The sequence below is a fragment of the Gadus chalcogrammus genome, chromosome 9 (assembly GCF_026213295.1).
Source record: "Gadus chalcogrammus isolate NIFS_2021 chromosome 9, NIFS_Gcha_1.0, whole genome shotgun sequence".
Taxonomy (NCBI): domain Eukaryota; kingdom Metazoa; phylum Chordata; class Actinopteri; order Gadiformes; family Gadidae; genus Gadus; species Gadus chalcogrammus.
The window spans coordinates 2,556,811-2,582,560 of NC_079420.1; the positions used below are offsets into that span (position 1 = coordinate 2,556,811).

At 44.1% G+C, this 25,750-nt stretch overlaps 5 protein-coding genes across 7 annotated transcripts in view; 3 read left to right on the forward strand and 2 right to left on the reverse strand.

Annotated features, from left to right (window-relative positions):
- ccdc135 (coiled-coil domain containing 135) overlaps positions 1–2,479 on the reverse strand; it is a 23,629-nt gene extending 21,150 nt beyond the window's left edge. The window contains exons 1-3 of the mRNA XM_056598915.1: positions 2,340–2,479; positions 645–780; positions 1–89 (exon numbers count right to left, since the gene is read on the reverse strand). The exon at positions 1–89 is cut by the window's left edge and continues 86 nt beyond it. Coding sequence (XP_056454890.1) covers positions 1–89; positions 645–778 — 223 coding nt within the window. The 5' untranslated portion in view covers positions 779–780; positions 2,340–2,479. The remainder of the gene's footprint in view (positions 90–644; positions 781–2,339) is intronic.
- Positions 1–9,389, forward strand: part of lcat (lecithin-cholesterol acyltransferase) — a 9,510-nt gene extending 121 nt beyond the window's left edge. The window contains exons 1-8 of one of the 2 annotated variants that reach the window (XM_056598919.1): positions 1–27; positions 3,198–3,382; positions 4,381–4,537; positions 5,433–5,548; positions 6,433–6,528; positions 7,371–7,595; positions 7,847–8,042; positions 8,714–9,389. The exon at positions 1–27 is cut by the window's left edge and continues 121 nt beyond it. In XM_056598919.1, coding sequence (XP_056454894.1) covers positions 3,229–3,382; positions 4,381–4,537; positions 5,433–5,548; positions 6,433–6,528; positions 7,371–7,595; positions 7,847–8,042; positions 8,714–9,101 — 1,332 coding nt within the window. In that variant the 5' untranslated portion in view covers positions 1–27; positions 3,198–3,228 and the 3' untranslated portion in view covers positions 9,102–9,389. Of the gene's footprint in view, positions 28–2,999; positions 3,383–4,380; positions 4,538–5,432; positions 5,549–6,432; positions 6,529–7,370; positions 7,596–7,846; positions 8,043–8,713 lie in introns of those variants that run through there. The other variant, XM_056598918.1, reaches the window with a different exon arrangement.
- A 246-nt stretch (positions 9,390–9,635) lies between these two features.
- On the forward strand, positions 9,636–16,613 carry pla2g15 (phospholipase A2, group XV). Its single transcript, XM_056598920.1, has 7 exons — positions 9,636–10,047; positions 11,143–11,299; positions 12,385–12,503; positions 12,628–12,726; positions 12,851–13,075; positions 13,481–13,593; positions 14,023–16,613. The coding sequence occupies exons 1-7, from the start codon at positions 9,903–9,905 to the stop codon at positions 14,425–14,427; spliced, it is 1,263 nt and encodes a 420-aa protein (XP_056454895.1). The 5' UTR covers positions 9,636–9,902; the 3' UTR covers positions 14,428–16,613.
- usb1 (U6 snRNA biogenesis 1) lies at positions 14,466–19,280 on the reverse strand. 2 transcript variants are annotated; one of them, XM_056598926.1, is made up of 7 exons: positions 18,255–19,280; positions 17,694–17,830; positions 17,269–17,452; positions 16,658–16,711; positions 16,377–16,482; positions 16,038–16,118; positions 14,466–15,773 (listed from the first exon to the last, which is right to left on the reverse strand). In XM_056598926.1, exons 2-7 carry the CDS (start codon positions 17,800–17,802, stop codon positions 15,666–15,668), a joined length of 642 nt encoding a protein of 213 aa, XP_056454901.1. In that variant the 5' UTR covers positions 17,803–17,830; positions 18,255–19,280; the 3' UTR covers positions 14,466–15,665. The 2 variants fall into 2 exon arrangements, with proteins under 2 accessions (XP_056454901.1, XP_056454899.1); XM_056598924.1 differs by having other exon boundaries at positions 14,472–15,773; positions 17,916–19,279.
- Positions 17,721–25,490, forward strand: znf319b (zinc finger protein 319b). Its single transcript, XM_056598917.1, has 2 exons — positions 17,721–19,004; positions 19,852–25,490. The coding sequence occupies exon 2, from the start codon at positions 20,128–20,130 to the stop codon at positions 21,913–21,915; it is 1,788 nt and encodes a 595-aa protein (XP_056454892.1). The 5' UTR covers positions 17,721–19,004; positions 19,852–20,127; the 3' UTR covers positions 21,916–25,490.
- The last annotated feature ends 260 nt before the right edge of the window (positions 25,491–25,750 follow it).

Consider the following 25,750-nt stretch of genomic DNA (forward strand, 5'->3'; position numbering starts at 1 on the left):
CGATAACCAACAGCTGTTTTTCGTGAGGTGAGTTGTGCTGGTAGGAGCTTGGACATTCGGACAAGTTCACCGGCTTGGTCCGGCCGAATCTGGATTTGGTGGGAGAGAGGACAAAAACCAATAAATATCAATGTTTATTTAGGATTCTTGAGCAAGTAATTATAGATTATGCCTTATTGAACTGTACCTGTAACCTCATATACGCAACCATGACTCACTGACTGACTGACACACTCTGTCAACAAGTATAGAGATTCTTGTTGATTCCAAATCAATGTACACATGGTTATAGAACAAATCATGTGGTGGGTTTTACTGACCAACAACTAGACGTTGTTCTGATTTTGTAGTATTTCATGCATTATCTTTTGAAAAATAAGAAAAACGGCAGAAACGTGAGTTCCATATATGTACCGTGGCATATTGGGCCGTGGGATCACTTGTGAAAATCTGTGCGCACGTGTGTTTATAGACTCAGGACCAAATGGCCTACTCAAAGTGACCAATAGAGGCACAGAGGTGAATGATCTGAGGTAACCCATTGTAGAGCAAGTCTATGGGGTCAGTTGTGTATTTCTGTGTGAGTGTGTGCGTGCGTGCATGCCTGTGTGTGTGTGTGTGTGTGTGTGTGAGAGAGATCTCACGGGGTGTCTCCAGGACTGGTTGTATTGATGTTGACAGTCTTCTCCCCATCCAGCAGCTCTTGGGGGCTGAGTTCTTTCTGTTCTATACCTCCCCCCTCATCCTCCTTTTCCTCCAGCTCCAACAGGGTCTCCATACCTTCATTAAGAAAATACAATTCCAAACGTGTTTGCTCATTAGAATTGTATGCTTAGGAGAAAGTTAGATAAACTGGGCAAGGTTGGTCTCTCCTTTAACTGTTATTGTTTGTTATTGGTTAGCCTTAATATGTGTTCTTCATCGTCCTCTTTGATAAAACACATACGTTGCACCTTGCAGTATCCTTCCACATTTTCACATCATATTATTGACTTTCTTGTTTACTGTTTTAAATACAACCAATAATTCCTTTAATCTTCAATAGACTACGTCAATGGTTAATGTGAACTATCAGATCATGATGTATTGTCTTTACTGTGAAAGCTGATGGAATTATGCGACTCAGTTTCAATATTTTCTCTTGGACTGGTCTAAATGTGTTTGTTTGTTATTTGTTTCAGAAATGTTGTAGTATCAGCTAACCTGCAGTATTACGTTTTTCTCAGTCGCTTTGGTACATTTCTCGAATCATCCTGAACATTTGCAAAACCGTAAATGCATTTCTCAAAACAATTCGTACAAATAGCAAAACACCATGGATCACCTGCAAAAGCCAGTCTCTTGCTCAAAATCCTTAGTTCATCTCACAAAAGTAAATATCTGTGTCAATGAACATCAGTGCCATCAGAATGACAAGTCCTTTTGTCATTGTGTACGGATAAGACAGTCAAATTGTAACACCATAGTGCATGTGGGAGATTGATTGCAAGAGACTGGACAAGATTCTCATTTACGCTTTGACTGTTTGTACTGTAATTTGTTGACAGACCATGTCATTGCTAGAAATGTGAACATAGGACAATCTCCTTAGGGTAAACTGTACATGCATTGCTGTAGGAATTACAATGCAGTCTTCCTACACCTCCTGACGTTCCTGTCTGTTGGGCAACAAATTCTCATTCTCACGCAGCCTCACTCCTCTTCCTCTACTTCTTCTCTCTGGCTGTTGACCCCGTCCAATTCCTTGTCCTTCCATTGTGACACAATGTAACTTTGTGTTGTGCTCCAGCTATATATATACTTGCCAGTTCATGGTTCATGAACTTCATGAGATGCACCTTTGAGCTATTTCATTAAACTGGTAGATCGTTGGTTGATCTATCACACATTTACTTTCTTTAGAGAAAGTCAAGATTCACCTGGTGGCAATTTACCAATTCAGGACAGATTTAGAAGAAAAGTCGAATGCAAATGTATAGAAATATGCTTGACATATTAGGACAACGATTTTGCATGTCAAGACTTATGCAATGAACCAATGCCTTAATGTTGTGGGGGTGAGACTACTCAATAGAGACCCATTACAATACATTTGGATCAACATGACATTAGCATTGATAATGTAGGAAAGAGCAGAGAATTATACATAATCATTTGCATGAATGCACCAAAGCATTTACAACCTGTTTTTGATGTGCACAAGTGACACAATGATGTGAAGATTGAACAGGTAGTTTTGAGAGTTTCAATTCTGATCTGAGAAATGTACCAAAGCGACTAAGAAACGATAATGATCACTGACTTGCTTATACATTGAATGTCTACGAAGAGTAGCTTACTTGCTGTGGACGATCGGTGCTAAGACGTACAGTGGCAAACAACACGTCTAAAGTTGCGGGAATTCAAACGGAACATAAACGCATAGAAAATACATGTTAAACCAACTTTACTTTAGACGAAACCGTCTGACGTCCTTTTTGTATCTGACTGTATCCATGGCAACCACGACGCGTCACGACGTGGTCGTCGATGGAAGTTGTGTATCAAGTATTCGGATCGTTACGGGGGTTTCACGATTATAAGCTCTTTAGTTAATTGTTTTTATGATAAAAATAACCCATATATCATGCCTTAAAAACATCTCAAATTGAAATAAAAACAAATGTCGTCAGATTGAATTATGGGCCTAATAGAAGGGCGTTTTGCAATGTGGACAGTTTTGTAAACAGTTAATCATTGACACGTTATTGTGCAAATGTGTGCCAGTGATCAGTAGAACACAGTGTACGTGATTGTGTGTGTGTGTGTGTGTGTGTGTGTGTGTGTGTGTGTGTGTGTGTGTGTGTGTGTGTGTGTGTGTGTGTGTGTGTGTGTGTGTGTGTGTGTGTGTGTGTGTGTGTGTGTGTGTGTGTGTGTGTGTGGGGGGGGGGGGTAGACAGCTGGGGTGGGGGTGGAGGGGGGTATAAGTTGGGGTAGTGCTTGTAATTACTCATCTTTTATAGACGCATTTAGAAAGTTATTCTCGTTTTCTTATTTTCTAGGGGGGGCAAAAGTCGGTAGCCAGATGTTTGGCTGGACTGACCTCACTTTTATCACCACCACCACCCCCGCCGTCTCGCTCCACCTCTCCACAAAACATTCAGAGCTCTTCTCTAACATCTGACATTGTGTTCATCCACTGTGTTCTCCCACAACAGTTCAGAAACATACGGCGTTCAGGGGGGAACCATGAGTTCAGCAAATATCTTGACTTTGGCGCTGACTGTCACGTTCGTCTCGGTGATACCTCATACTTCTGCCTTCTGGCTCTTCAATGTCGTCTTCCCGCCGAACGCGACGCAGCCTCTCTTCCGAAGCAACGACACTCCGCCGCTTATCATCGGTAAGTAGAGACGAGTTGATGTTGACAACTACTTCATTCGCTTTGCCATGGTTTCTTCAAACCATCTGAGAAAAGTGGATCTGATATCTGTAGCGTGATTTTTATTTCGCATTCCAAAAAAAAAAATTGTATGGATAAAATGGATCTCGTTCCCCCTGTTACAAATCAATATCAACTAAATACAGACGATGACGACCGAAAGATGTGAAAGTTTGTGTGAAAATGGTGAAGAGAACGACGTGGGATTATTTAACGTGGGTTTTCTTTGGTTAGACAATTTGCCAGGATATCCAGTTTAGGTCAAACTGGTTAACAATAATACAGAATAATTGTTAAAGCTTTGTATTTGTAGGCATATATATATATATATATATATATATATATATATATATATATATATATATATATATATATAGCAGGGTAATTCTTCTCTGCTGATTCTTTACGTAATAGAACAAAATCCTCATATGCATTATTTCATTTTCTCCCAGGCTAATTGCAGTCATTGTCTTTCTAAAAAAAACGGAGTCCTGATGTAGGCCTATTTGAGGGGTTAGCGGGTTTAGGATGGCCTAGACATGTAGAGGCTACCACTCGCTTCAATGACTTACAGGGATTTTAGACTGAGGTCAATGTGAGCTTTCCCCACTGTATTTACACATCATTGGTAAAGTCAAAGTCCCACTATGTTGTAGTGTTGTGGGGGTTTTCCTGTCAAGCAGGCCGTAGTTCAATACATGGACACATGTTCACTGCCCTATGAGCATTAATTGTCCATAGCGTACATTGTAGGGCATTACATCACAGACAACAAACAGAAAACAGAAAAACACAAACAAGATGTATGATGTTTTGCCGACTGCAGACTCAGTATACTCACAAATACACTAGTCAGCATTGCAATCACTTTGGGTTGGATTTGGTAGAATTGTGAATATTATGGGAACAATGTGCCTGAAAAGCCAGTTTTCCTGTGATTGTGTGTTTTTTGTGCACAGTGCCCGGGAATCTGGGAAACCGTATGGAAGCTAAGATAGACAAGCCAACTCTGGTCCACTGGATGTGCTACAAGAAAACCCAGGACTGGTTCCCACTTTGGATAGACCTCAACATGTTCATGCCGATAGGCGTCGACTGCTGGATTGACAATATCAGGTAAACCTTTTGTCAAATAAGTAATTTATCATTATCTGAAGGTGATGAGCTAATTTCACCATTTTGTCTATCCATAGACAGATAGACAGATAGATAGATAGACAGGTAGATAGATAGACAGACAGACAGACAGACAGACAGACAGACAGACAGACAGACAGACAGACAGACAGACAGACAGACAGACAGACAGACAGACAGACAGACAGACAGACGCACAGACGCACAGACAGACAGACAGACAGACAGACAGACAGACAGACAGACAGACAGACAGACAGACAGATGCACAAACAGACAGACAGATAGACAGACAGACAGACAGACAGACAGACAGACAGACAGACAGACAGACAGACAGACAGACAGTCAGACAGACAGACAGACAGATGCACAAACAGACAGACAGATAGACAGACAGACAGACAGACAGACAGACAGACAGACAGATGCACAAACAGACAGACAGACAGACAGACAGACAGACGCAGACAACAGACAGACAGACAGACAGACAGACAGACAGACAGACAGACAGACAGACAGACAGACAGACAGACAGACAGACAGACAGACAGACAGACGCACGAACAGATATATAGATAGATAGATAGGTGGGTAGTTACCATAGCTATAGTGAAAAAGGAAAGATAGACAGATACAGTAGATACTGTAGCTAGAAAGATGGATAGATAGATATCATAAACATATACTGAAGATAGATAGATGGATACATACCATAGATAGATGCTGTAGATAAAGATCTAAAGATGTGTCCGGTATTTCCTGTCTGGAATAAACAAGTATATACAAATCTTATGTCATTTTAGATACGGATGTTTTGGGCCAAAAACACACAATCCTAAAAGGCAGTTCTTCCATGTTTGTGTCCCAGACTGGTCTACAACAGCAGCACGCGGCGGTCCACCAACTCTCCGGGCGTGGAGGTGCGCGTTCCGGGGTTCGGACAGACCCATTCCATAGAGCACCTGGACATACACAGGCTGGCAGGTGAGGGAGCGCCACCTACCTGTCGATGCACAGGTGTGCTGCAGGAGGTCATAGGCAGGCCGAGCTGGGAATGGCACGAATAAATCTCCTTTCTGTTGCCCCCCCCCCCCCCCCGTCAACAATTGCTCTCCTACCCCGGTCAGGGGTGTGAGAGCTGGTACGGGGACTTCGGGGGGGCCCATCAGTACCTCTTCTATACAGGGCCCAGAATTTGTTGCTACGGCCCTGGATAGAGATATAACGATTTAAACTATAAAACAACCGTGACCTTTAATCCTGTGGAGAAAAGTATACATACAAACTATTTACATATTGATTGATTGACAAAATGTCCCTATGATAAAGTTGTCACCATTCATTCAGGAGCGATGCATGAATGCAGTTCTGAACTGTGTTTAAGCTGTCTGCATAAACCCTTTAAATATGTGTTGAATAAATCTCCTTTCACATATGCAGTCTTACCCTGCAAAGTTCTGAAAAGATTTCATGCATGGGGTGAATTGGAATAGGAACAGGAATCGATATTATGAGACCGATTTCCTTCTACAATTTTCCTACTCAAGTAACATTTTTCAGAAATTGCTGGAAACCGTTTGTTTTCTGAAATAAGGGAGCTCCTCTCAGTGGGCATGTTTTAGTGTGGTTGGCATCTATAAGGGTTGCATTGCTGCCATCTGCTGGACTGTCCATTGGCCCATCTATTCTGGCATTGCTATGCCCTGCGTGAAAGGACTGAAGTCCTCCAGAACATTGCATGTGCGGATTGTGAAAATCACTTGCGTTGCATGAAAGGTTATCCCAGTATCTTATAGGGGAACTATATGAGGAAGGGGTTTGATTTCATGTTTTAAGAAATGGACCATGTCTGCTGCTTACTTTCACAGGTTACTTTCACACCATGGTCCAGCATTTGGTCAACATGGGATACGCTCGAAACGAGACTGTGCGAGGAGCGCCCTATGACTGGAGACTAGCCCCAAGTAAACACACACATGCACGCATGCACATTCACACACGCACTATATGAGACAATATCTGTACTGGTTTAACTCTGCTTTCTGAAGCATAAACATAACACACGCACGCACGCACGCACGCACGCACCCACGCACCCACGCACGCACGCACGCACGCACGCACGCACGCACGCACGCACGCACGCACGCACGCACGCACGCACGCACGCACACACACACACACACACACACACACACACACACACACACACACACACACACACACACACACACTCACATACATAAACACTCTCTACATACAGGACACTATCTGTTCTGGTCTAACTCTGGTTTCTCAAGCATTGCATACTTTATAATAAGCATTATATCCTGTCACATTAAGTTTGGTTTAAGTTTGAAAATATTAAAAAGAACCAGTCACAATTGGAATGGTGGTCTGTTCTGGGTGCTGACCTCACCTATAAAGGTGTCTGATCTTGTCCTCCATTCATGTTAATTTAATAATGTAATACTGTGACCGGACAGGTCTGGGGTTTTAAACTATCATAACCGTCTCTCCTTGCTTCACTAAAACATCTGTTAGCGATGTAATGTCAAAATACTCATGCGCCAAAAACTTTATACAGCAAAATTGTTGCATAAAACTCAACATTGATGCGATGCACATCGATTCCACATTGACAAAAAAATATTGACATTTCTTACAATCGCTGCAAAAGTGGGTTAACGGGTTGGTAACAGATGTTAGATATGGTTCTTAAACCCTGAAACATATACGAGCTGGTTCCCTCCTTGTCACTGAAAACATTGTTATTGTTCTTGTGTTTACTTCATCACGTTCTCAGATGAGAACGAGGAGTATCTCTCCAAGCTGAAGGGGCTGGTGGAGGAGATGTACGATCAGTACCAGCGCCCTGTCCTCCTGCTGGGTCACAGCATGGGCTGCCACTACGTGCTGTACTTCCTCAACCAGCAGCCACAGGCCTGGAAGGACAAGTTCATCAAGGGCTTCATCTCCCTGGGCGCGCCTTGGGGCGGGGCGATCAAAACGCTCAGAGTCATGGCATCAGGTATGGCGGGACTTTGGAATCCGACAGAGTATTTGAAGCAAGATTTTGAAACTTAACCAAAAAATACTTCCCCCCCTCCTCTCAGCTGCAACCCTCCCTGCGTTTTTTTAGGTGTTGCATTTTACCCACCAAGTTACCCACAAACACCACGATATTTTTTAAATATCTTCCCAGACCATGCCAGTGTCAACACAGATAATCAGATCTATATAAAGATAAACGAGGTAAACCACCTTTCATCTCATCATCAGGTGAAAATGATGGTATTCCCATGATTTCAAACCAGAAGATCCGTGAAGAGCAGAGGATGGTGACCTCAAACCCCTGGATGTTGCCCTTTGTGGACGTGTGGCCGAAGGACCACGTCTTCATCTCCACACCCAACGCCTCCTACACCAACCAGGACTACCAGCAGTTCTTCTCAGACCTCGACTTTGAAGATGGCTGGTAATACTTCCAACTGATTCATTAATGAACACACTCACGTATCGGTAGGCCAGCAGTCACAGCAGACCTCATAGCTTTTGGTCCATGCATTCTTCAGTTTTAAAGACAAATCTTCACTGATGAGTCAATTTTTCTTCTCAGACAATAAAACAGAAACATTCGCTCATTCCAGATCAGCTCTACTCATTCTAAAAAACATACACGTGCAAATGTCTGCCAATGTTTAAAGGTTCCATTGTGTAGTTTTCCATTAATATCAATATTGTGTCATCCTTTACTCTACCATCAATAAGTAGATAGTTGCTATGAACAGTAATAGTTCAGTAAAAGTATTCAATTTTCTGTTATTCATTAATGATCGAGACTTTATCGTCCCCAAAGTGGAAACTTATCTTTGACTTCGCAGAACATGCATAAAAAATAACGACATCAGTGAAATCAGTGGGGAAAAAATGGCATTAATCAAACCATTAACATTTGGCAAATGTAAAAGCACTTCTAGCCTGCACGGATTAACCTACTGGTTCCTGACGGCAATAGCCCCACCCTCCTGATCTAATGGATCACTCCCATCCATTATTATCCGCTGTTATGATCTGAGCTCCGTTCTTAACTGTGATGATGATGATAGTGACATTCCAAACTCCATCCTCCCCTGATATGCTCTCCAGGAATATGTGGGAGGACACCAAGAACCTGACTTCTGCTCTGCAAGCCCCGGGCGTTGAGGTTTGGTGCATGTACGGCGTGGGTTTGCTCACTCCGGTGTCCTACGTCTACGACGACACGTACCCCGACTCAGACCCGGTGGAGTACGTGTACGACGACGGGGACAACACGGTGGACACCCTGAGCATGAGCCAGTGCAAGCGCTGGATAGGGCGGCAGGAGAAGCCGGTCCACGTCACCGAGTTCCGAGGGATGCCTCACCTGGATATGGTGTTCCACCACAAGGTGCTCGCCCTGATGCAGCAGATTCTGGAGGGCAATTCAGACACCCCTGAGGAAATCGATTGCAGAAATGATGATGTACAAAAAAGCAGCCATCGCGATTCATAACAGCACAAACCTTGGAACTTGACTATTCTACATAACAGGTAGAATTTAGTGGTGTGGTGATAAAAGATATGATGCAACAAATAAGATTATTCCAGATAGTGAGCTGCTACAAGGAGATCCACGCACAGCCGTTTACTGCTTTGTAATAAACTGTGACTATGTTTTCAATGTTAATATTGTGGTTTAGTGATATTGTCAATGGTCATTTTACAATTTTTCAGATGATACAGTTCATATTACACATACATTACACGCAATATCATAATAACTATGAGTATCATTGTATTTTTATTGACCAATGTTATGAAGAAAAAGTTCATGATTTATTCTTTTTTCTAAGGAACAATAAATAGTTTTGTATATGTTGTATATTGTCTTTAAACTAGGATATACAAAAATGCTTCTAAAATAAATTGTCTAATTTAGCTTTAATATATTCCGATTATACTGAATTAAAGTGTTGCATATTTACATATGCATTGTGGTAATTTATTTTCAAGTGGATCTGATTTGAATACAAAAACAGAAAAATAGTGATCTATTTCAAATGTATCCCTAGTTCAAAGGGAACTACCTCGGCGGTTGATTACTTAGGACTTGATTCGACATCCGACTATCTTTGATTGATTACTTTGTATGATGATGTACCTCGTGATCTCATTTCCACTAATCACGGGAGAGGGATCGATGTGTTTTGGGAGATTGTAAACCAGCGGCAACAACAGAAAGCTAACAACCTCCTACATGTTCACAGAAACGCTCTCATCATCATGACAGCTTCGTTATGAGATATTCGGAGCCATGGCCGGTTGGCATGGAACAACTGTCTTCTCTTTGCTCCGAGTGGTTTGTTTGTTACTGATTTTTGGTTACACAGTCGGTAAAAATCTTCACAAATCTGCCGACAACGAATCTTGTCAACCCAAAAGACCTCCAGTAGTTATAAGTAAGTATGCATTGCTTTCTATAAATAACTGATTGTACATGGTTTCTGGTTTGGAAAACGCCTTTTTTTTTCCTGGACAACAGCAACAGAAATGTATTAGTTTAGTAGTGCGTAATTCACATGCGTCCCTTGTTTTAATGACTAAACAGCTAGCGATGGATCTGTTGCACGCTACTGACGGAGGATGACTGTTGACAAGCAGAGTCGTGGTCATATGACTTCATCGGAAATTGCATAAACCAAAAACACTTTGTTTTTATGGATGTAAATGAACAACCCAGCCTTTTCTAACCTCGAAAAGCACGTTTAACCAACAGCTAACATCAAGTATAAAACTAATTCACAGTTGTAATGTTTCCTAATCTTTTGGCATAAAGATTGACTTAGTTGTGTTTGGCCAGGTTCCCACAGGCGCATGCGCGTGCTTTTCTGCGAACACGCCTCATACTTTTATCTTTATTTACTCGTTGTTCTTATTGTATTAGCTTTTCCAAAAAAAATGTTATCTTTTGTACGGCTACATTTATACCAGTATTTGTGAAGGCAAAGCCCCAAGAAACTCTTACGAAGGTTGAGCCCTCTGGAAACAGATTAGACATGAACGTATGTGCCTAAATCAATATCGTGCTATAACAATATCATTACCCTTGTCAGAGATAAAAAAAACAGTTGTCCCCCTGTCCTGAAGCTGATTTAGTTTGACCTTATGATTTCTAGCTATTTGGCTATCTTCCTATCTTATTCCACTGTCTAAAGGTTAAGGTGTTGAACAATGAAGCTTGACCCATATCATTTGAATTAAGTAATAGACACATGGGGCTTGCAGATTCATGTTACCGAAATGTAAAGCAAAATTGCCAGTTTATTTTATTTTCAGTAGAATAAATAACAGTATATGATGGCAGGCAAACTGGTAGGTCATGGACAGGGTAGGCTGTCGAAATTGTCCATGACAGAGAGAAAAGATACCTGTATCAACATCAATGCAAATTGTACTAAATGTTTTATAAAGTTGTAAAAATAAGAAATTTCTTATTTGAATCTAATAGATCACTATATTTTAAATTGACCACATTTGACAATAATTTTGTTCAGTTCCCGGAGACCTTGGTAACCAACTTGAAGCCAAGCTAGATAAACCCAGTGTGGTCCATTACATCTGCTACAAGAAGACTGATGCCTTCTTCAACATATGGCTCAACCTGGAGCTACTGGTCCCAGTAGCCATAGACTGCTGGATAGACAACATAAGGTATGCCATTTACACACACACACACACACACACACACACACACACACAAATCAGGACATAATCAAGTTCAATTAACCGATTCACACCATTACTTCATTATTATAATCAAATTCAACCATTCACATTGGAAAAGGCATTACATAAGGTTGCTAGTTTGATCCCCAGCTCCTCCTAGCTGAGTGTTGATGTGTCCCTGAGCAAGACACTTAACCCTAACTGCTCCTGACGAGCTGGCTGTCGCCTTGCATGGTTGACTCTGCCGTCGGTGTGTCAATGTGTGTATTAACCGACGTAAGTCGCTTTGGATAAAAGCATCTGCTAAATGCCCTGATTGTTATTATAAGATACTAGTTTGATCCAATATTAGGAAGTGCGTAGCAGAACTGAGCACAAGGTATAGGTGAAGCGAGCACGCCCTATGTACAGAGTACGGTTAGTATAAACCTTGATGACCTCAAGCTAGCTATCAGCCTACATAAGACAAACTAACCTTTGAGGCCCCCTACTCTGGTGAAACACATACACCCCATAAACAACCACTTGCTGAAAACCCGGGAGTGGGTTAGAAAAGTCCAAGGGCCACCTGAAAACTGGGTGTAGCTATGTGCTATGTGTAGCTATAATGTGTCAAGGGTAAAGGAACCGAAGAAGTGCTACTTCCTTAATTTTGGTACTTGTCCCGTAAGTCTTGGTCTAGGATTTCTGATCTGATACAACATCCTATTTCTGCATTAGTGGTTTGTGTGTTTTGGTTTAACCCTTCAGGGTCTGATTTGGTTGACCGTACCACAAGCAAGTCCTTCTGGGTGGATAGCATCATAGAGCATGATGGCCTGGAGGCACTTTACAAGAGATCCCATTCTGTCATATTGATGATAACTACAATCGGCTCATCCACACTTCTACAGAAGAAGCTACTTCTCACAAGCAAGTGATTTGTGTGTGTGTGTGTGTGTGTGTGTGTGTGTGTGTGTGTGTGTGTGTGTGTGTGTGTGTGTGTGTGTGTGTGTGTGTGTGTGTGTGTGTGTGTGTGTGTGTGTGTGTGTGTGTGTGTGTCTCTGTCTGTGCGCGCACGCACATCACAGGCTGATCTACAACACAACAACCCACTCCACCTCGGCCCCGCCTGGCGTGGACATCCGGGTCCCTGGGTTTGGGAAGACCTTCTCCGTGGAGTACCTGGACCCCAGCAAGAGCAGCCTGGGTAAACACACGGACCGGGAGGCCACAAAACCGTTCTTCCGTTTGCCTGTTGGGATGTTTTGGTCTTATAATACCTGTATTAATGCTTGTTGTGTACCATTTTCTTTTATTGTCGTCTTGTGTAGGCATGTATTTCTTCAGCTTAGTACAGGCGTTTGTGGAGTGGGGTTACACCAGAGATGATGACGTCAGAGGCGCGCCCTACGACTGGAGAAAAGCACCCAGTAAACACACACGCACACGCACACGCACAGGCACACACTTTCTGCTGGAGGCACTCCTTGTCCCTTGAAGCCTGTTCAACGCTCGTGACAGTCTACTCCCTCTCTCTCTCCGTCCGTCCCTCAGATGAAAACAAGGCGTACTTCCTGGCGCTGCAGCAGATGATCGAGGAGATGGCGGAGAAGGCGGGGGGGCCCGTGGTTCTGATCGCCCACAGCATGGGCAACATGTACACCCTGTACTTCCTCAACCACCAGCCCCAGGCCTGGAAGGACCGCTACATCAAGTCCTTCGTGGCCCTGGGGGCGCCCTGGGGGGGCGTGGTCAAGACCATGCGGGTGGTGACCTCGGGTGAGACGGAAAACACCGGCAGGGGACTTTATGTTCAGTCAACGCACAATCTGCCTGGTTTGGTACATCTAACGCATGTACAGGAACACACAACCAACTATGTTTCTCCAATGAGGAAGTGGTGCGTTTCACAGAACCTATGGTTGATAAGGCAAGATGGATTCCCTGTACCGATCAGGGAAGAGAAAGCCCTGATTGGGCAGTCTAAAGTTAGCATGGGCTCATACTGGAGCAGGCTTTCAACTCAAACAGATCCTCACTGTGCGTTTCACTGACTATTAGCTGGCAGAGGGCTATGCCATTTTTAACTAATTATACCCAATCCGTAATTCTTAAATCGTACCTACAGCACCTTTTTAATGCTAAAAGTGAGTGTAAATATTGATTGAAAGATGTGCTCTGCAGGTGACAACGACCATATTCCCGTCATCAGCCCGTTGAAGATGCGTTCGCAGCAGCGTAGCGCGATCACCACCACCTGGCTCTTCCCCTACGCACACACCTGGCCCAAGAACCAGGTCGGTCTTCCTCCATTTGTCTGCTCACTAAAAGACTAGATATCAAATTATTTTACAGCAATCTGTTTGTCACCATTGTGTGTACCACGCTCTACTACTTCCACCTATGAGATCTGGGCGATATTGATATTGCTATGGTCTAAAAAAAAAAAATAGGAGCACGCTCATGGGGCATCAAAACCCACGGTGCATTCATTCTAGTAAGGGTGCCCTGTCAATAGCAAACTACCACTCCACACTAAGTGAGACCCAGACAAAAAAAGGATTCTATGAAAAGGCTCCTTCAATCTGTGGTATTATGTGCCTATTTAATTTAATAAACTGAATCTCTTACAGCCAACACCACAAAGTCACCGAAGTGTTCCGCCTTGGAAAAAGCCTCCTTTCACATGTTCCCCTCTACCCTCCCCCCCGAAATACACCACCCAGGTCCTCGTCCAGACCCCCACCTACAACTACACCGTGGCGGACTACAAGCGCTTCTTCTCGGACGTGGGGTTCACCGAGGGCTGGCAGATCCGCCAGGACACGGAGCCGCTGGTGTCGGACCTGGACCCGCCCGGGGTGGCCGTCCACTGCCTGTACGGCAGCGGCGTGCCCACGCCCGAGAGCTTCCGCTACTCCGACAAGTTCCCCAACGCGGAGCCCGTGGGCGTGGGAACGGGCGACGGCGACGGCACGGTCAACCTGCGGAGCGCCACGCAGTGCGGGCGCTGGGTGGGGCGGCAGAGGCAGCCCGTCAAGCTGCTGGAGCTGCCCGGGAACGAGCACGTCAACATGCTGCTGAACTACACCACCGTGGCCTACATCAAGACCCTGCTGTGCTCCCCCTGAGGCCAGCCGAGGAGATACATACCCAAACTCTGTTACTACTACCATGTTACCATTCGTTAACCCGTGCCGGCTCTGTGGTGCACTCCGCTTAACCCTGCTTCACGCGCTGTCATTTTTTTAGAACATTTTTAATGCAGTGAATTCTAATTTTTTAATAGGATTTTAATAGTCGAAATGTATTGTTTTACAGTGGGCCAATTACCTTTCTTCAAACAATTATATTAAGATCTGAACGACAATTATATGTGCTATTATAATAGCACCTTTGTGAATTCATTTCCTTAAAATATATATATATTTAAATTAGTTGCTTTGGACCTTATCTTCCTGGTTCGTTACATTACCTCACAATTTGAGTAACTTTTTTTTTCCTTTCGTTGATCGTAAGTGTGCGTGCTGCTGATATTCATGTGAATCCCAATTTTCTGCCTTCTCAATTTGTTTACAACGTAATGCCTATCTGCAAATGCACCTAGTTCATTTGCAACACACTTATGTATTTTATAGACTATGTGCTCAACCGGTACACCAAAAACACCAAGCCAAATATCACAGAAGCATACTGCTCGTGGACTAATGATGTATGAGTTATTGTGGCGGCGAGCAATTGAGAACTTGTAGCCCATTGGTTGCCATGATGTTTATGTACTATAATCAATCACCATTGTGTACTTTTCAAAATTCAATGTTTGTACATTTTGCATTAGCGGTCACAGAAGTTTATATTAACACATTGTGTACCTCCAAATAAGTAGTGATACTTGTGGCTTCTATACAGATTCTAAATTAAACATTTACTGAATCTTAAATCTTTATTTACATCTTCTAAAAATATATCATGTGTTTCATTGACATGTGAACATTTAAAACGTGGCTTTCCGGACTTCTGTGATGATATTGCATTTGGCTGGGATGTATACATGTGATGTGATAAATATGTAAGAGGATTTCATTGATAATGGGCAGGTATCTGTCCATTATAAATTCATATTTTTCGATATCCACATTACTAATTTTTTAGTGGCCACTAGAAGAACCAATGTCTTCCAGCGCTACGCTAATTAATGTCTGTCGAAGAAGTCCAGAGCCTTTTAACAAATGTCTCGCGACATTGTTATCTTTCCATTTCAATTTGAAACCAACCCCGCTTGGTTTCATCCGGGAGCTTTGTCCTTGGCTCCACTCTGTTCGTCGTACCGCTGGTGTTTTACTGCTCCACTTTTAAAAGATCCGGTTTTTCAGGACTGCAGAGGAAAGCTGAAGGTCTTGTTTCCTGCCCTGCAGCGCAGCTCCTGACAGTCCAACGTCAGCAGGAATGCCCCCTCCTCATGGTGGTCAACCAGACCCTTGAAAAATAAGTAAATAAGGGACCCAAATCATTTAGAAGCACTCAAGCTATATGTAAGATGTATGCATGGGTCACTGTCGACTATGGATCAAGAAGTCGTTTCCATCATCAAATGTTAAAGATCTGTATGCACTAAACTTTCATTTTTCTTGGGTAGGGGCTTGGCAAAGCAATGCAATGCAAGCCGAAAAAGAAATCCATCAATCTATACCAACACTGTTGCCCCGGGCTGTGTGAACGTTTCAGTTCTCGACCACAATACCTGTAATTCCTTAAGGCATTCTTTCAGCTGGGCTGTGAAGTCCCCAACGCACCAGGCTAGACTCACGTGAAACGAGGGATCCTAGAGAAGAGGGAAAAGAGAAAGACAAGGGACTGAAAACTAAATAATTGGGTTTAAATAACCCGATGATACTTTACATTTGTTTGTTTTTTATGTTATTAGTCCTGGCAGACAAAGAGAAATGTTCAGATTATACATGTTGTTAATGAAGCTAAATAATACCTGGACAAGTTTTGCTGTCTTACTATATGTTAATATCCATAGATTCACAATGTTCTTGTTTTATTTGGATCTGCCACAAAAGTCATGAGCATTTACCTTATAGAATGTGTCAAGGCGAAATTCTATCATAGTTTTGTCCACCATTTTCATAATCTCTGCCAACTGAGCATGTCCAGCAGACACTTCCATTCCCAAAAACGTCCTGTAGGGGTCACACACAGGCTTAATAACAGTACCAGAGACAAGGCAACTGGAGAATTAAGAGCCAAATTTCAAGTAAAATAACCACAAAAAAAAAAAAAAGATAAACATCATAGCAAGAGAATATGAGCCTGCTGACTAGGAACTATAGGAGTCGCGGCAGTTGTTAATTTTACCTGGTTCTCTCAGCGTTACTGTAGACCCTGAGCGATCCTGCAGAGCAAACAAACCTGGCAAAAAGAGACACCATCAATCAATTCCTAACAAGTGAGACACATTCCTGAGTAATCTACAACAGTCGTCGTTGCTTTTTTTGGATGATTGCAGCCGTCTTTCTCACCACATCCTTATCTCATAGCTAACCCCTTGCTGCTCCCGAAAATGTGTTCTCAATCAACATGGTGGGGATGACGCACATAATTAGGATTTACGTCCTAATGGAAAATGGAATGATCAACTGCTTATCATACATTTTAAAATACTTACATGTTCTAGTATCCCATTAACTTTCAGGTTTATTACTTTTAAATGGCTACAGGTATCCTACAAATTGACCCAGTCCTAATAGCTCTACGGATTAATCAGGTCACAAATCCATTACTTAAAGAAATTGTTTTTTTTTCTACTTAGTACGTCTTCTACAAGAAAACATTTTTTTCAGTGTTACTTAAACAAGAGTGTGATGAGTGTTTAGGTTTAAGTGACTAATATCACTTCAACTTTAATGAAACCGCAGTAAAGCGTTCGCTGTGACGTGATAGACAATAATTCCCCCCCCCCCCCTAACCTTTTGCAGCTGGTCAGGCCGCCCTTAAGGCTCTCTGTGAAGGGCTGGATCCAATGGTGCTTCAGCACCACTGTCTGAGACACGCTGAGATGGAACTCCCTCTGCTGGGTCAGCAGCACACCGCGAGCTCCCGCCACCTCCAGCAGCTCCTCCAGCAGCTCCATGAAGTCCTCGTCTGGGGGGTCTGCCAAGATGAGAGGGGCGAGCAGGAGTCAAAAGTATTTCAATAACATGACAGCCAGGATGGTCTCATGGTAGGGGGCAGACACAAACAACTGCAAAGATGTAAAAAATAAACAGAGGATTTAGTTGAATTTCGTCAGCGTTGTCTGCTGTGGAATAATTGAAGCATCTTTATTGGCCAGTTCTTAACATAATTATCCAGAGAAGAGACTACGATGGACCGTGTATGTGTGTCATCTTACATGGAAAATATACATAGGTTGCCCAATTTCCTCTCTCGTGCTTAAAGGAACGGATACGTCCATCATGAAGGGACGTGTCATTATCTGGCTCCTCTTCCTCTGGAAACATGGCCAACAGACATCCAGGGACAGGCAGTCTGACAGATTCAGAGGATAACATGGAAAAGTTATAACATATAGCCTCTACAAATAGTGTGTGTTGTCTACTTGATATGGACACACCTTGTTTTCGACCCCTGCTGTTCGATTCTCATTTTTTTATTCTCAGCTCGATCATGACAATCCTCTTCAAAAGACACTGAAGAGGACACTGTCTTGCGTTTACCAGTCGAATCTGCTAATTCACTTGGATTCTCAACTTCCTCGTCGGAGCTACTACTATAGCCAACCAGCATTGTGAAGAATTCACTTATGATTTACAATTTTTATATGATTTAATGTTAGCGTATACACTATCGTTGACATATAACCAATGTGTTTCTCAAATACGGTTTTTAAAAGACGAGACACCAAGAAAATGAAAACGTGGATGATCAAATTCCTTTTCGGAAAATGTTGTACCATCAGTCGCGTGCGTTATGCATTTCCTAGGCGAGATGTAAACAAGCTGTCTTCGTTCGCTTCGCCCTCCGGAAACTTTATACTGCGTTATGTTCCGCTCCATGGTTCCGCTTCAGCCCTCCGTTGAAAATATTCAATGCTTCATTTTTTTCTCTTAACTTCTTAGTCAACCCAATATTTTTTATTAATTAGAGACCAAATTAACCCATCCTGATGAATTGTTTGAATTTATTTTATATGATGATGTTATGCTTATTAGTAAGCGATCGAGTTTCAAGTAAATTCAACACGTTTGCTTCTTGCGAGTATAAACAATATATCACACCCGTAATTCTCCACGGCAATATTGATATGCGTTTTTTGTTTCAATCAATTAATATACTTTCTGTAAGCACCGATCTCCCATCACGGGGTACCCGATAACTCCTGGATAGCAGGGTTCCGGGTGTGTTTGTGAGCATGCCAATTAGCTCTTGGGGTATTCATGTTCCCGTGCTCGGGCAGGACCTCACAAGCTAGCCGATAGCCAGCTAGCGATTTGTTAAAAATTTGTTCTCTTTTTCACAACAATAATAATGGCTTAGCTGGGAATTACGCAGACGAGTACATGTATAGTGTTTGTGGGGGTAGTTGGAGTATCGAATGGGAGTCACACCAATTTTATTGACCAAAATCTCGGGGAAAAAATCGCCCCTGGAGCCAGCGTTCAAACAAGAGAGCATCGGAGAATCGTCTGCGGATGTGAAGAAGGTAGGTATTTTGGGGCCTAGTTATCAACGACGAAGCCACGACTACTGAAGCAATCCCAATGTAAATAAATACAAAGGGCACATAAGTGTGGAATTGTATGAAATGAGGATTCCTATCCAATTTTTTAACACGTCGATAGATTTGACAAAGCAGTAACTCTGGTTCGCTGCTTGCTAGCATGCTAACGATAGCCATTTTCTGTGCCGGACTGATGTTAGCGAGGCTAGGCTAGCTGTTAGCCCTACCTGGTTACAATGAACGCCTGCTTCTGTCTAAAGAACGGAGATGCTTATATGATGCCTCCCACTTTTCCACCCGAATGATTGAACATAATTATTTTTTTTGCGCCGAAAGGGGTGGAACGGAATACTATGTTGCTCATCGAATATTAGCATAATTAATTGTGCTTTTGTAGATGCTAGTGATTAGCGTGTGAAGTATTGTTGTTTTGAGATACGATTATGTTTTTTGATTTTTAATTGGCCAATGCAGCGGCGGGTCATTGCAAAAGTCAAATTTAATTGGTACGGATGCAAAAGGGAGATTTGGTTTCCGAAGGATAATGAAAGAGTAGTCGCTTGCTTTACCCGCCTTTTTGGTTGCGGACACGGGAACTTCAAGATAAGCCCTCGGTTTCAGGAACTACTGCTTAATGTGTGTGTGTGTGTGTGTGTGTGTGTGTGTGTGTGTGTGTGTGTGTGTGTGTGTGTCTGTCATTTGTACACTTATTAATTAAGACTCCCCTTTGGTCTATTTGAACAGCAATATAGTCGCTTATGGTACAGTAATTGATCCACCATACAAAATCTGTTGGGAAACTAACACCGTGTTTGTTTTTTCCATGCAGGTTTCTTTTGAAGACGCATAAGAGGTGGATTTGTATCTTAACTAGGATAGCCAGGATCTCTGGACTGTTTCATCCGGTCCTCTGTACAGTCAAAGAAATAATTTGCAACCTGGTCTACAGCAAACCCTTTCCAGTGCCCTTGTGCTATTTGATGAACAGTGAACACTTTTCCAGTTAATCACACGACCTGCAGCCGTCAATCGGTCCAAACTGTCTTATTCACACCCTAGTTGGGTCCCAACAACCGGCAAGCTGAATCCCTACTCACGGGCCCGAATGACCGAGGCCTGGCAGCAACATACTGTTGCTCCCCCTCCAGTCGTCCATGCCATCCCCCCGGGCGCAGAGAACGCTCTGGGCTGTGCCGTGTACGGTATCGTTCTCCAGCCCGACCCTCCGGCTCTGCAGCATGGCCAGCACAGCCAGCAGCACGGGGGGCACGGAGGAGGACAGCACAGCCAGCAGCAGCACCCGGCCCAGGCCCAGCAACCCACCCTGCAGGTAGGCAACGAAGGAGGCCACAAGTGTGGCGCCTGTGGGCACGATATCTCCCACCTCGCTAACCCACACGAGCACCAATGCATGGTCAGTCAAGACCGGTCGTTCCAGTGCACCCAATGCATGAAGATCTTCCACCAGGCCACAGACCTGCTGGAGCACCAGTGTGTGCAGGTGGAGCAGAAGCCCTTTGTGTGTGGCGTCTGCAAGATGGGCTTCTCCCTGCTGACCTCCCTGGCCCAGCACCACACCTCCCATAACAGCACCAACCCCATGAAGTGCTCCATCTGCGAGAAGACCTACCGGCCCGGTACCTCCGGCAACCCCACGCCCACCACCTCAGGAACCTCCCATCACAACCACGGTAGCAGGGCGTCTGCCAGCAGCAGTTCGTCCATCCTGCCGTTCCCCTCGGCCCGGGACAGGCCGTACAAGTGCTCCGTCTGCCAGAAGGGCTTCAAGCATCTGTCGGAGCTCACCCGCCACGAGCGCGTGCACACGGGCGAGAAGCCCTTCAAGTGCGACACGTGCGACAAGGCCTTCAGCCAGTCGTCGCACCTGGCCCACCACCAGCGCACGCACAGCAACGAGCGGCCCTTCAAGTGCGCCGTGTGCGAGAAGAGCTTCAAGCACCGCTCCCACCTCGTGCGCCACATGTACGCCCACTCCGGGGAGCACCTGTTCAAGTGCAACCTGTGCGAGCTGCACTTTAAGGAGTCGTCGGAGCTGCTCCACCACCCCTGCCACCCGCAAGGCGCCCGCCCCTTCCGCTGCGCCACCTGCGGCAAGGGCTTCAAGCGCCCGTCCGACCTGCGGCAGCATGAGCGCGCGCACTCGGAGGAGCGGCCGTTCCACTGCGACGAGTGCCAGATGAGCTTCAAGCAGCAGTACGCGTTGGTGCGCCACCGGCGTACTCACAAGGACCCCGGCGTCCGGCCCTTCAAGTGCAACCTGTGCGACAAGGGCTTCATGCAGCCCTCCCACCTGCTCTACCACCAGCACGTGCACGGCATGGACAACCTGTTCAAGTGCGCCTCCTGCCAGAAGGAGTTCAGCCAGTCGGGAGAGCTGCTCCGGCACAAGTGCGGCGAGCCTTCGTCGGCCTCCCCGGACAAGCCCTACAAGTGTGACGTGTGCGGGAAGGGCTACAAGAAGAGCTCGACACTGCAGCGCCACCAGAACTCCCACTGCCAGGAGAAGCCCCTGAAGTGCTCCCTCTGCGACCGCCGCTTCCTCTCCTCGTCCGACTTCGTGCAGCACCGCTGCGACCCGTCGCGCGAGAAGCCCCTCAAGTGTCCGGAGTGCGAGCGGCGCTTCAAGTACGTGTCCGACCTGAACCGCCACCGCCGCATCCACACCGGGGAGAAGCCCTACAAGTGTGCCAACTGCAACAAGGGATTTAAGCAGCGGGAGCACATGGTCAAGCACCAGGCCACGCACTCCCGCGAGGGCCAGTTCAAGTGTGTGTGGTGCGGAGAACGTTACAGTGACCTGGGCTCCCTGCAGGATCACACAGTCCAGCATACCGCTGAGGGCGGCGGCTACCCCGTGCCCTCTTGCATTTAGCGTGCGTTGTCTTTGTGTATGTTCCTTTTTGGTTTTTGTATGTAAACACATCCGGAAGTACTGTACCGCCCTTGAACTCGTTGTCCCTGGCAACCCACTCTCCTCTATATAACGGTTCCCTAAGTTCCGTATCAGGTCCCTGCTAATCTTCTACCATAGGAACCAATTTTCTTTGCTTATCCCTCGATGACTCTTTCTTGGCATAACATTTTTAGATAGTTAACCACTGACAGAATTTAGTTATTTGTAGGTTCGCCGTCTGTAGACTACTGCCAAATGCATCGGTTTTTAGGGAAACATTTTTAAAAACTTCATAGAGCAGGGCGATGCAAGATATATTTAATCCCCATGCCACGCTACTTTTCTAGCACATATATCCAGTTAGTAAGTAAACTCATCTTCAATCACAATTACCTCCCATCAGAAAACCAAAAAAAAGCTTTTGTAAATAACTAATTGGCAGTAAAGGTTGTTAAAGGGAAATATGCAGGACCTTTTGTTAGTGTGTCCTTCCCATTGTGATCTGGCCAACCTGAGAAGCCCTTGACTGATGCGAGTGTTTTTTATGAACCTCCCTTTGCTCCCTCTTTCACTGTTCTTCAGCTCGTTACTACCTCCAGAGGAAACCGGTCTGTGGCCCCCCCGTCTCTGGGATGTGGACCCCCCCAGCCCCTGTAGAAACAAAGTTCTGAACCGTTACTTTGCTCCATAGTTCCTCCCCAACTCGGTGTAAATACACCTGCACACAAAATATACTCTTATTTTGACAGCAACCCATCAGACATCCTAGCGTTCCTCCCCATCCATACTCCCCGACCAAATCCTCTCCAGGGTTCGAGTTTCGATCCTTTTTATGTATGAAGAAACAGCGGTATGATTCTCATGCGACCAGTGTTTTGTGGGTCCTCCTTGTATTACGTTTTGTAACCGTGTGGATGTGATTTAGCCTATGTTATTATGAAATGATTCCAACAACAGTGTGGAAGCGGTAGTCTGTTGACACAGACTATATACTACATTGACTTTTGGCAACCAAGCAGCCAAACTGGGCCGGTTTCAAAGCTCTGTCCCAGCAGTCCCATTCGCGAGAATAGCAGACTCTACGAGGGGCGGACATTGTTGTTAGAGACAGACACAGAAGAAGACCCCCCCCAACGTCATCGTTGATACCAACGCTATTCCTCTGTATAGACTCTTTGAGTAATATGTGACGTGACATCTGCTGCCGTGCTTCTGAAAAATATCAACACCACGGAGACAGCGTTTCCTGTGGCCGGCCCTGTATGGTGGCGCCCTCAGCTTGTGTATATAATGCAGACGTCATTTTGAGCACAATTGCCAGTTCAGTTAGAAAAGTGTCACGCTTTTTGTCTTTCTTAGAGAAAAAGAAGAAAAGTAACCACTCTGCAATGACGACTGTTTTTGTACCCCTGCTACCTTTTAGCCGTGTGAGATGTTTGAACAAATATTCTTTTGTTTTGGCTATTCTTTTTTTTTTTTGTAGTCTCGTATTGGTATGCAATAGGGAACCTCAAAGAGTTCCCTGTGTGTAAGTGTGAGAGTGTGCGAGAGAGTGCACTGCTAGGGTGATGCAGATCTTCTGCAGTAAAAAGAAAAACATGAAATACTGTTATACAGGGGATGATATGTATCAACAAGATCAAGATATGTGTGTATCAACCGATGTAAGTTTCTTTTTGATAAAATGCCCTAATTGTAATTGGATGAGTGCGACGTAGTGAAGCCAGGACTACAACTATAAACCATTTTCCCTTTTGAGGTTTGCTTTTTTATCACTAACCTTTTTTTTGCAAGACAAACATCCATCTATTGTTGATGTATGTTTTTTTTTTTTACTCACATAGTTTTTTTTAACATGTGCTCAGCTTGATCTGTCTTTGTCGTGGTTTATACCGTAATTCATGATGTTTATTTCTTTGAATGCAATGAGATTCTAGTTCGCTCCTCAAGAATCTTGATTCACCGTTTGGTTAAAAAGTCTGCCATATTGTTAAATGTAGTATGAGGGCTGTTCTTGCTGTTACGTATGTGGGTGACTGTGTGTGTGTGTGTGTGTGTGTGTGTGCGTGTTGGGGGGAGGGGATGGATGTATGTGTATAAATATATACACATACATCCCCACACACACCCTGTTCTTGAGTGTTGTATTGAAACCTGGTTTGAGTGCAGTATTTTATTTTCGAAAAAAAGGAAATGAAAAGAAAAATAAGGAGGTTAGGGGATCCAACATCATGCGATCATTTTTCTTTGGGCCTTAATGTGAGGCCCTGGTGCCTCTTCGTCCCTGGTTTGGAGAACCCCCTTCGCCTTGTTCTGTCCTAATCCCTGACACCATAACGTTCGGGACAGACAGCATTCTCTGCAGTTTGATCATACTGGCTTAGAACAACGCGCCAGGCAAAGGTCTGGGACTCAAGCGAGGAGGTTAAAGTACTGTGTATGTGTCTTTCTTTAAAAAAGTTTTTCACACGTGTTTTATATTAATTTCATAATTAATATTCTTTAAAACAATATGAATAATCTATATTCTTGATCGAGAGACCAGGGTGCCGGGGTAGCTGGTCGGTTTTTATTAACAACGAAAGGGGACCGCTGAAATCAAACTAAACGACAAGATCACAATTGGGTGGGCTGGCTGTAGATCCGTGTCAGAGTGTTTCAGGGATGTCAAATCGGCTAAAAGAACAATGCACTGGACTTATAGAGGCAGATCCAAATGTGAAAGGTCAACCTGTACCCAAAAAGTTAAACTTGGCATTTGGACATTAGGGGCCAGTGAGTGTGCACTGCTGGCATGCAAGAAGCACGACAAAGTAACTGGATTGAATACGTCACGTGCATTCTCAAAACCAAAGAATTGTTCCTGCCTATTGTGTATTTTTTTGTTTTTGTGAGGCTTGTTAGTGGTCAGCAGTGATTCATTTTTAGTATTGCATCTGATCTCAGGCACTAATACGTTGATCATAATGGTCCCAACAGGAGAATTAGAACCAGTAACATGACACGGATCTGCACGGGCTACATAGCCACTTCAATAATATTAAGATAATTAGTTTTATAAAAAGATGAAACTCATCCCCCCCCCCTCCAAAAAAAACAAAACAGTCCAATTCGGCCTGTTGATGGACTGCAGCTACAAGTTGGCCTCAGCCCTCCCCCAAACCCCAACTTTGATTTTGTCCTGTTCTCTTAATTTATGAATTCAGAGCTCCCGTGGCCAGCGCCTCAGGCCCTAGCGTCCTTCTGCCCTCTGCATGCTTGCTGTTTTAGCTCCTGTATTCTGTCCCTGGGAACTGGTGCGCCCTCCCTCCCTCCCTCCCTCCCTCCCCTCCTCACCTCTCTCCTTCATGAAGCACCGTTCCTTCCTATAGCTTTTTCCAATTGTACTAGTTATGTGAATGATGTAGTTTAAAAAAAAAAAGAAGAAAAGAGAAAAAAAAAGTTTAAAACATTGTGGCGACGTACAGTATGTGTACATTCATGCTAAGATTATCTGTATGTATGTAGCATTCAATTACACACAGCACTAACAAATAAAACTTTTTCATTTATAAAGTCATTTGTTGTTTTTTATTGAAGCATCCATCCCAAATAAATATCAGCAGTAGCTAATGATGAGCTAATGATGACTGATTGCTACACCTAGATTACATTTGAATAAACTGATGGACCAATATGTAACTGACAGCCAATTATTTAAAGTGTTGCAGTAGATGTTCTCCCTATTTATGAGAGTTTCCTTCTGTCAGAAGATCACAACAAAACTTCGGTTGCTGGTCCCAAAGTAGGCCGATATTTTCCTCTTCTGGCCAGT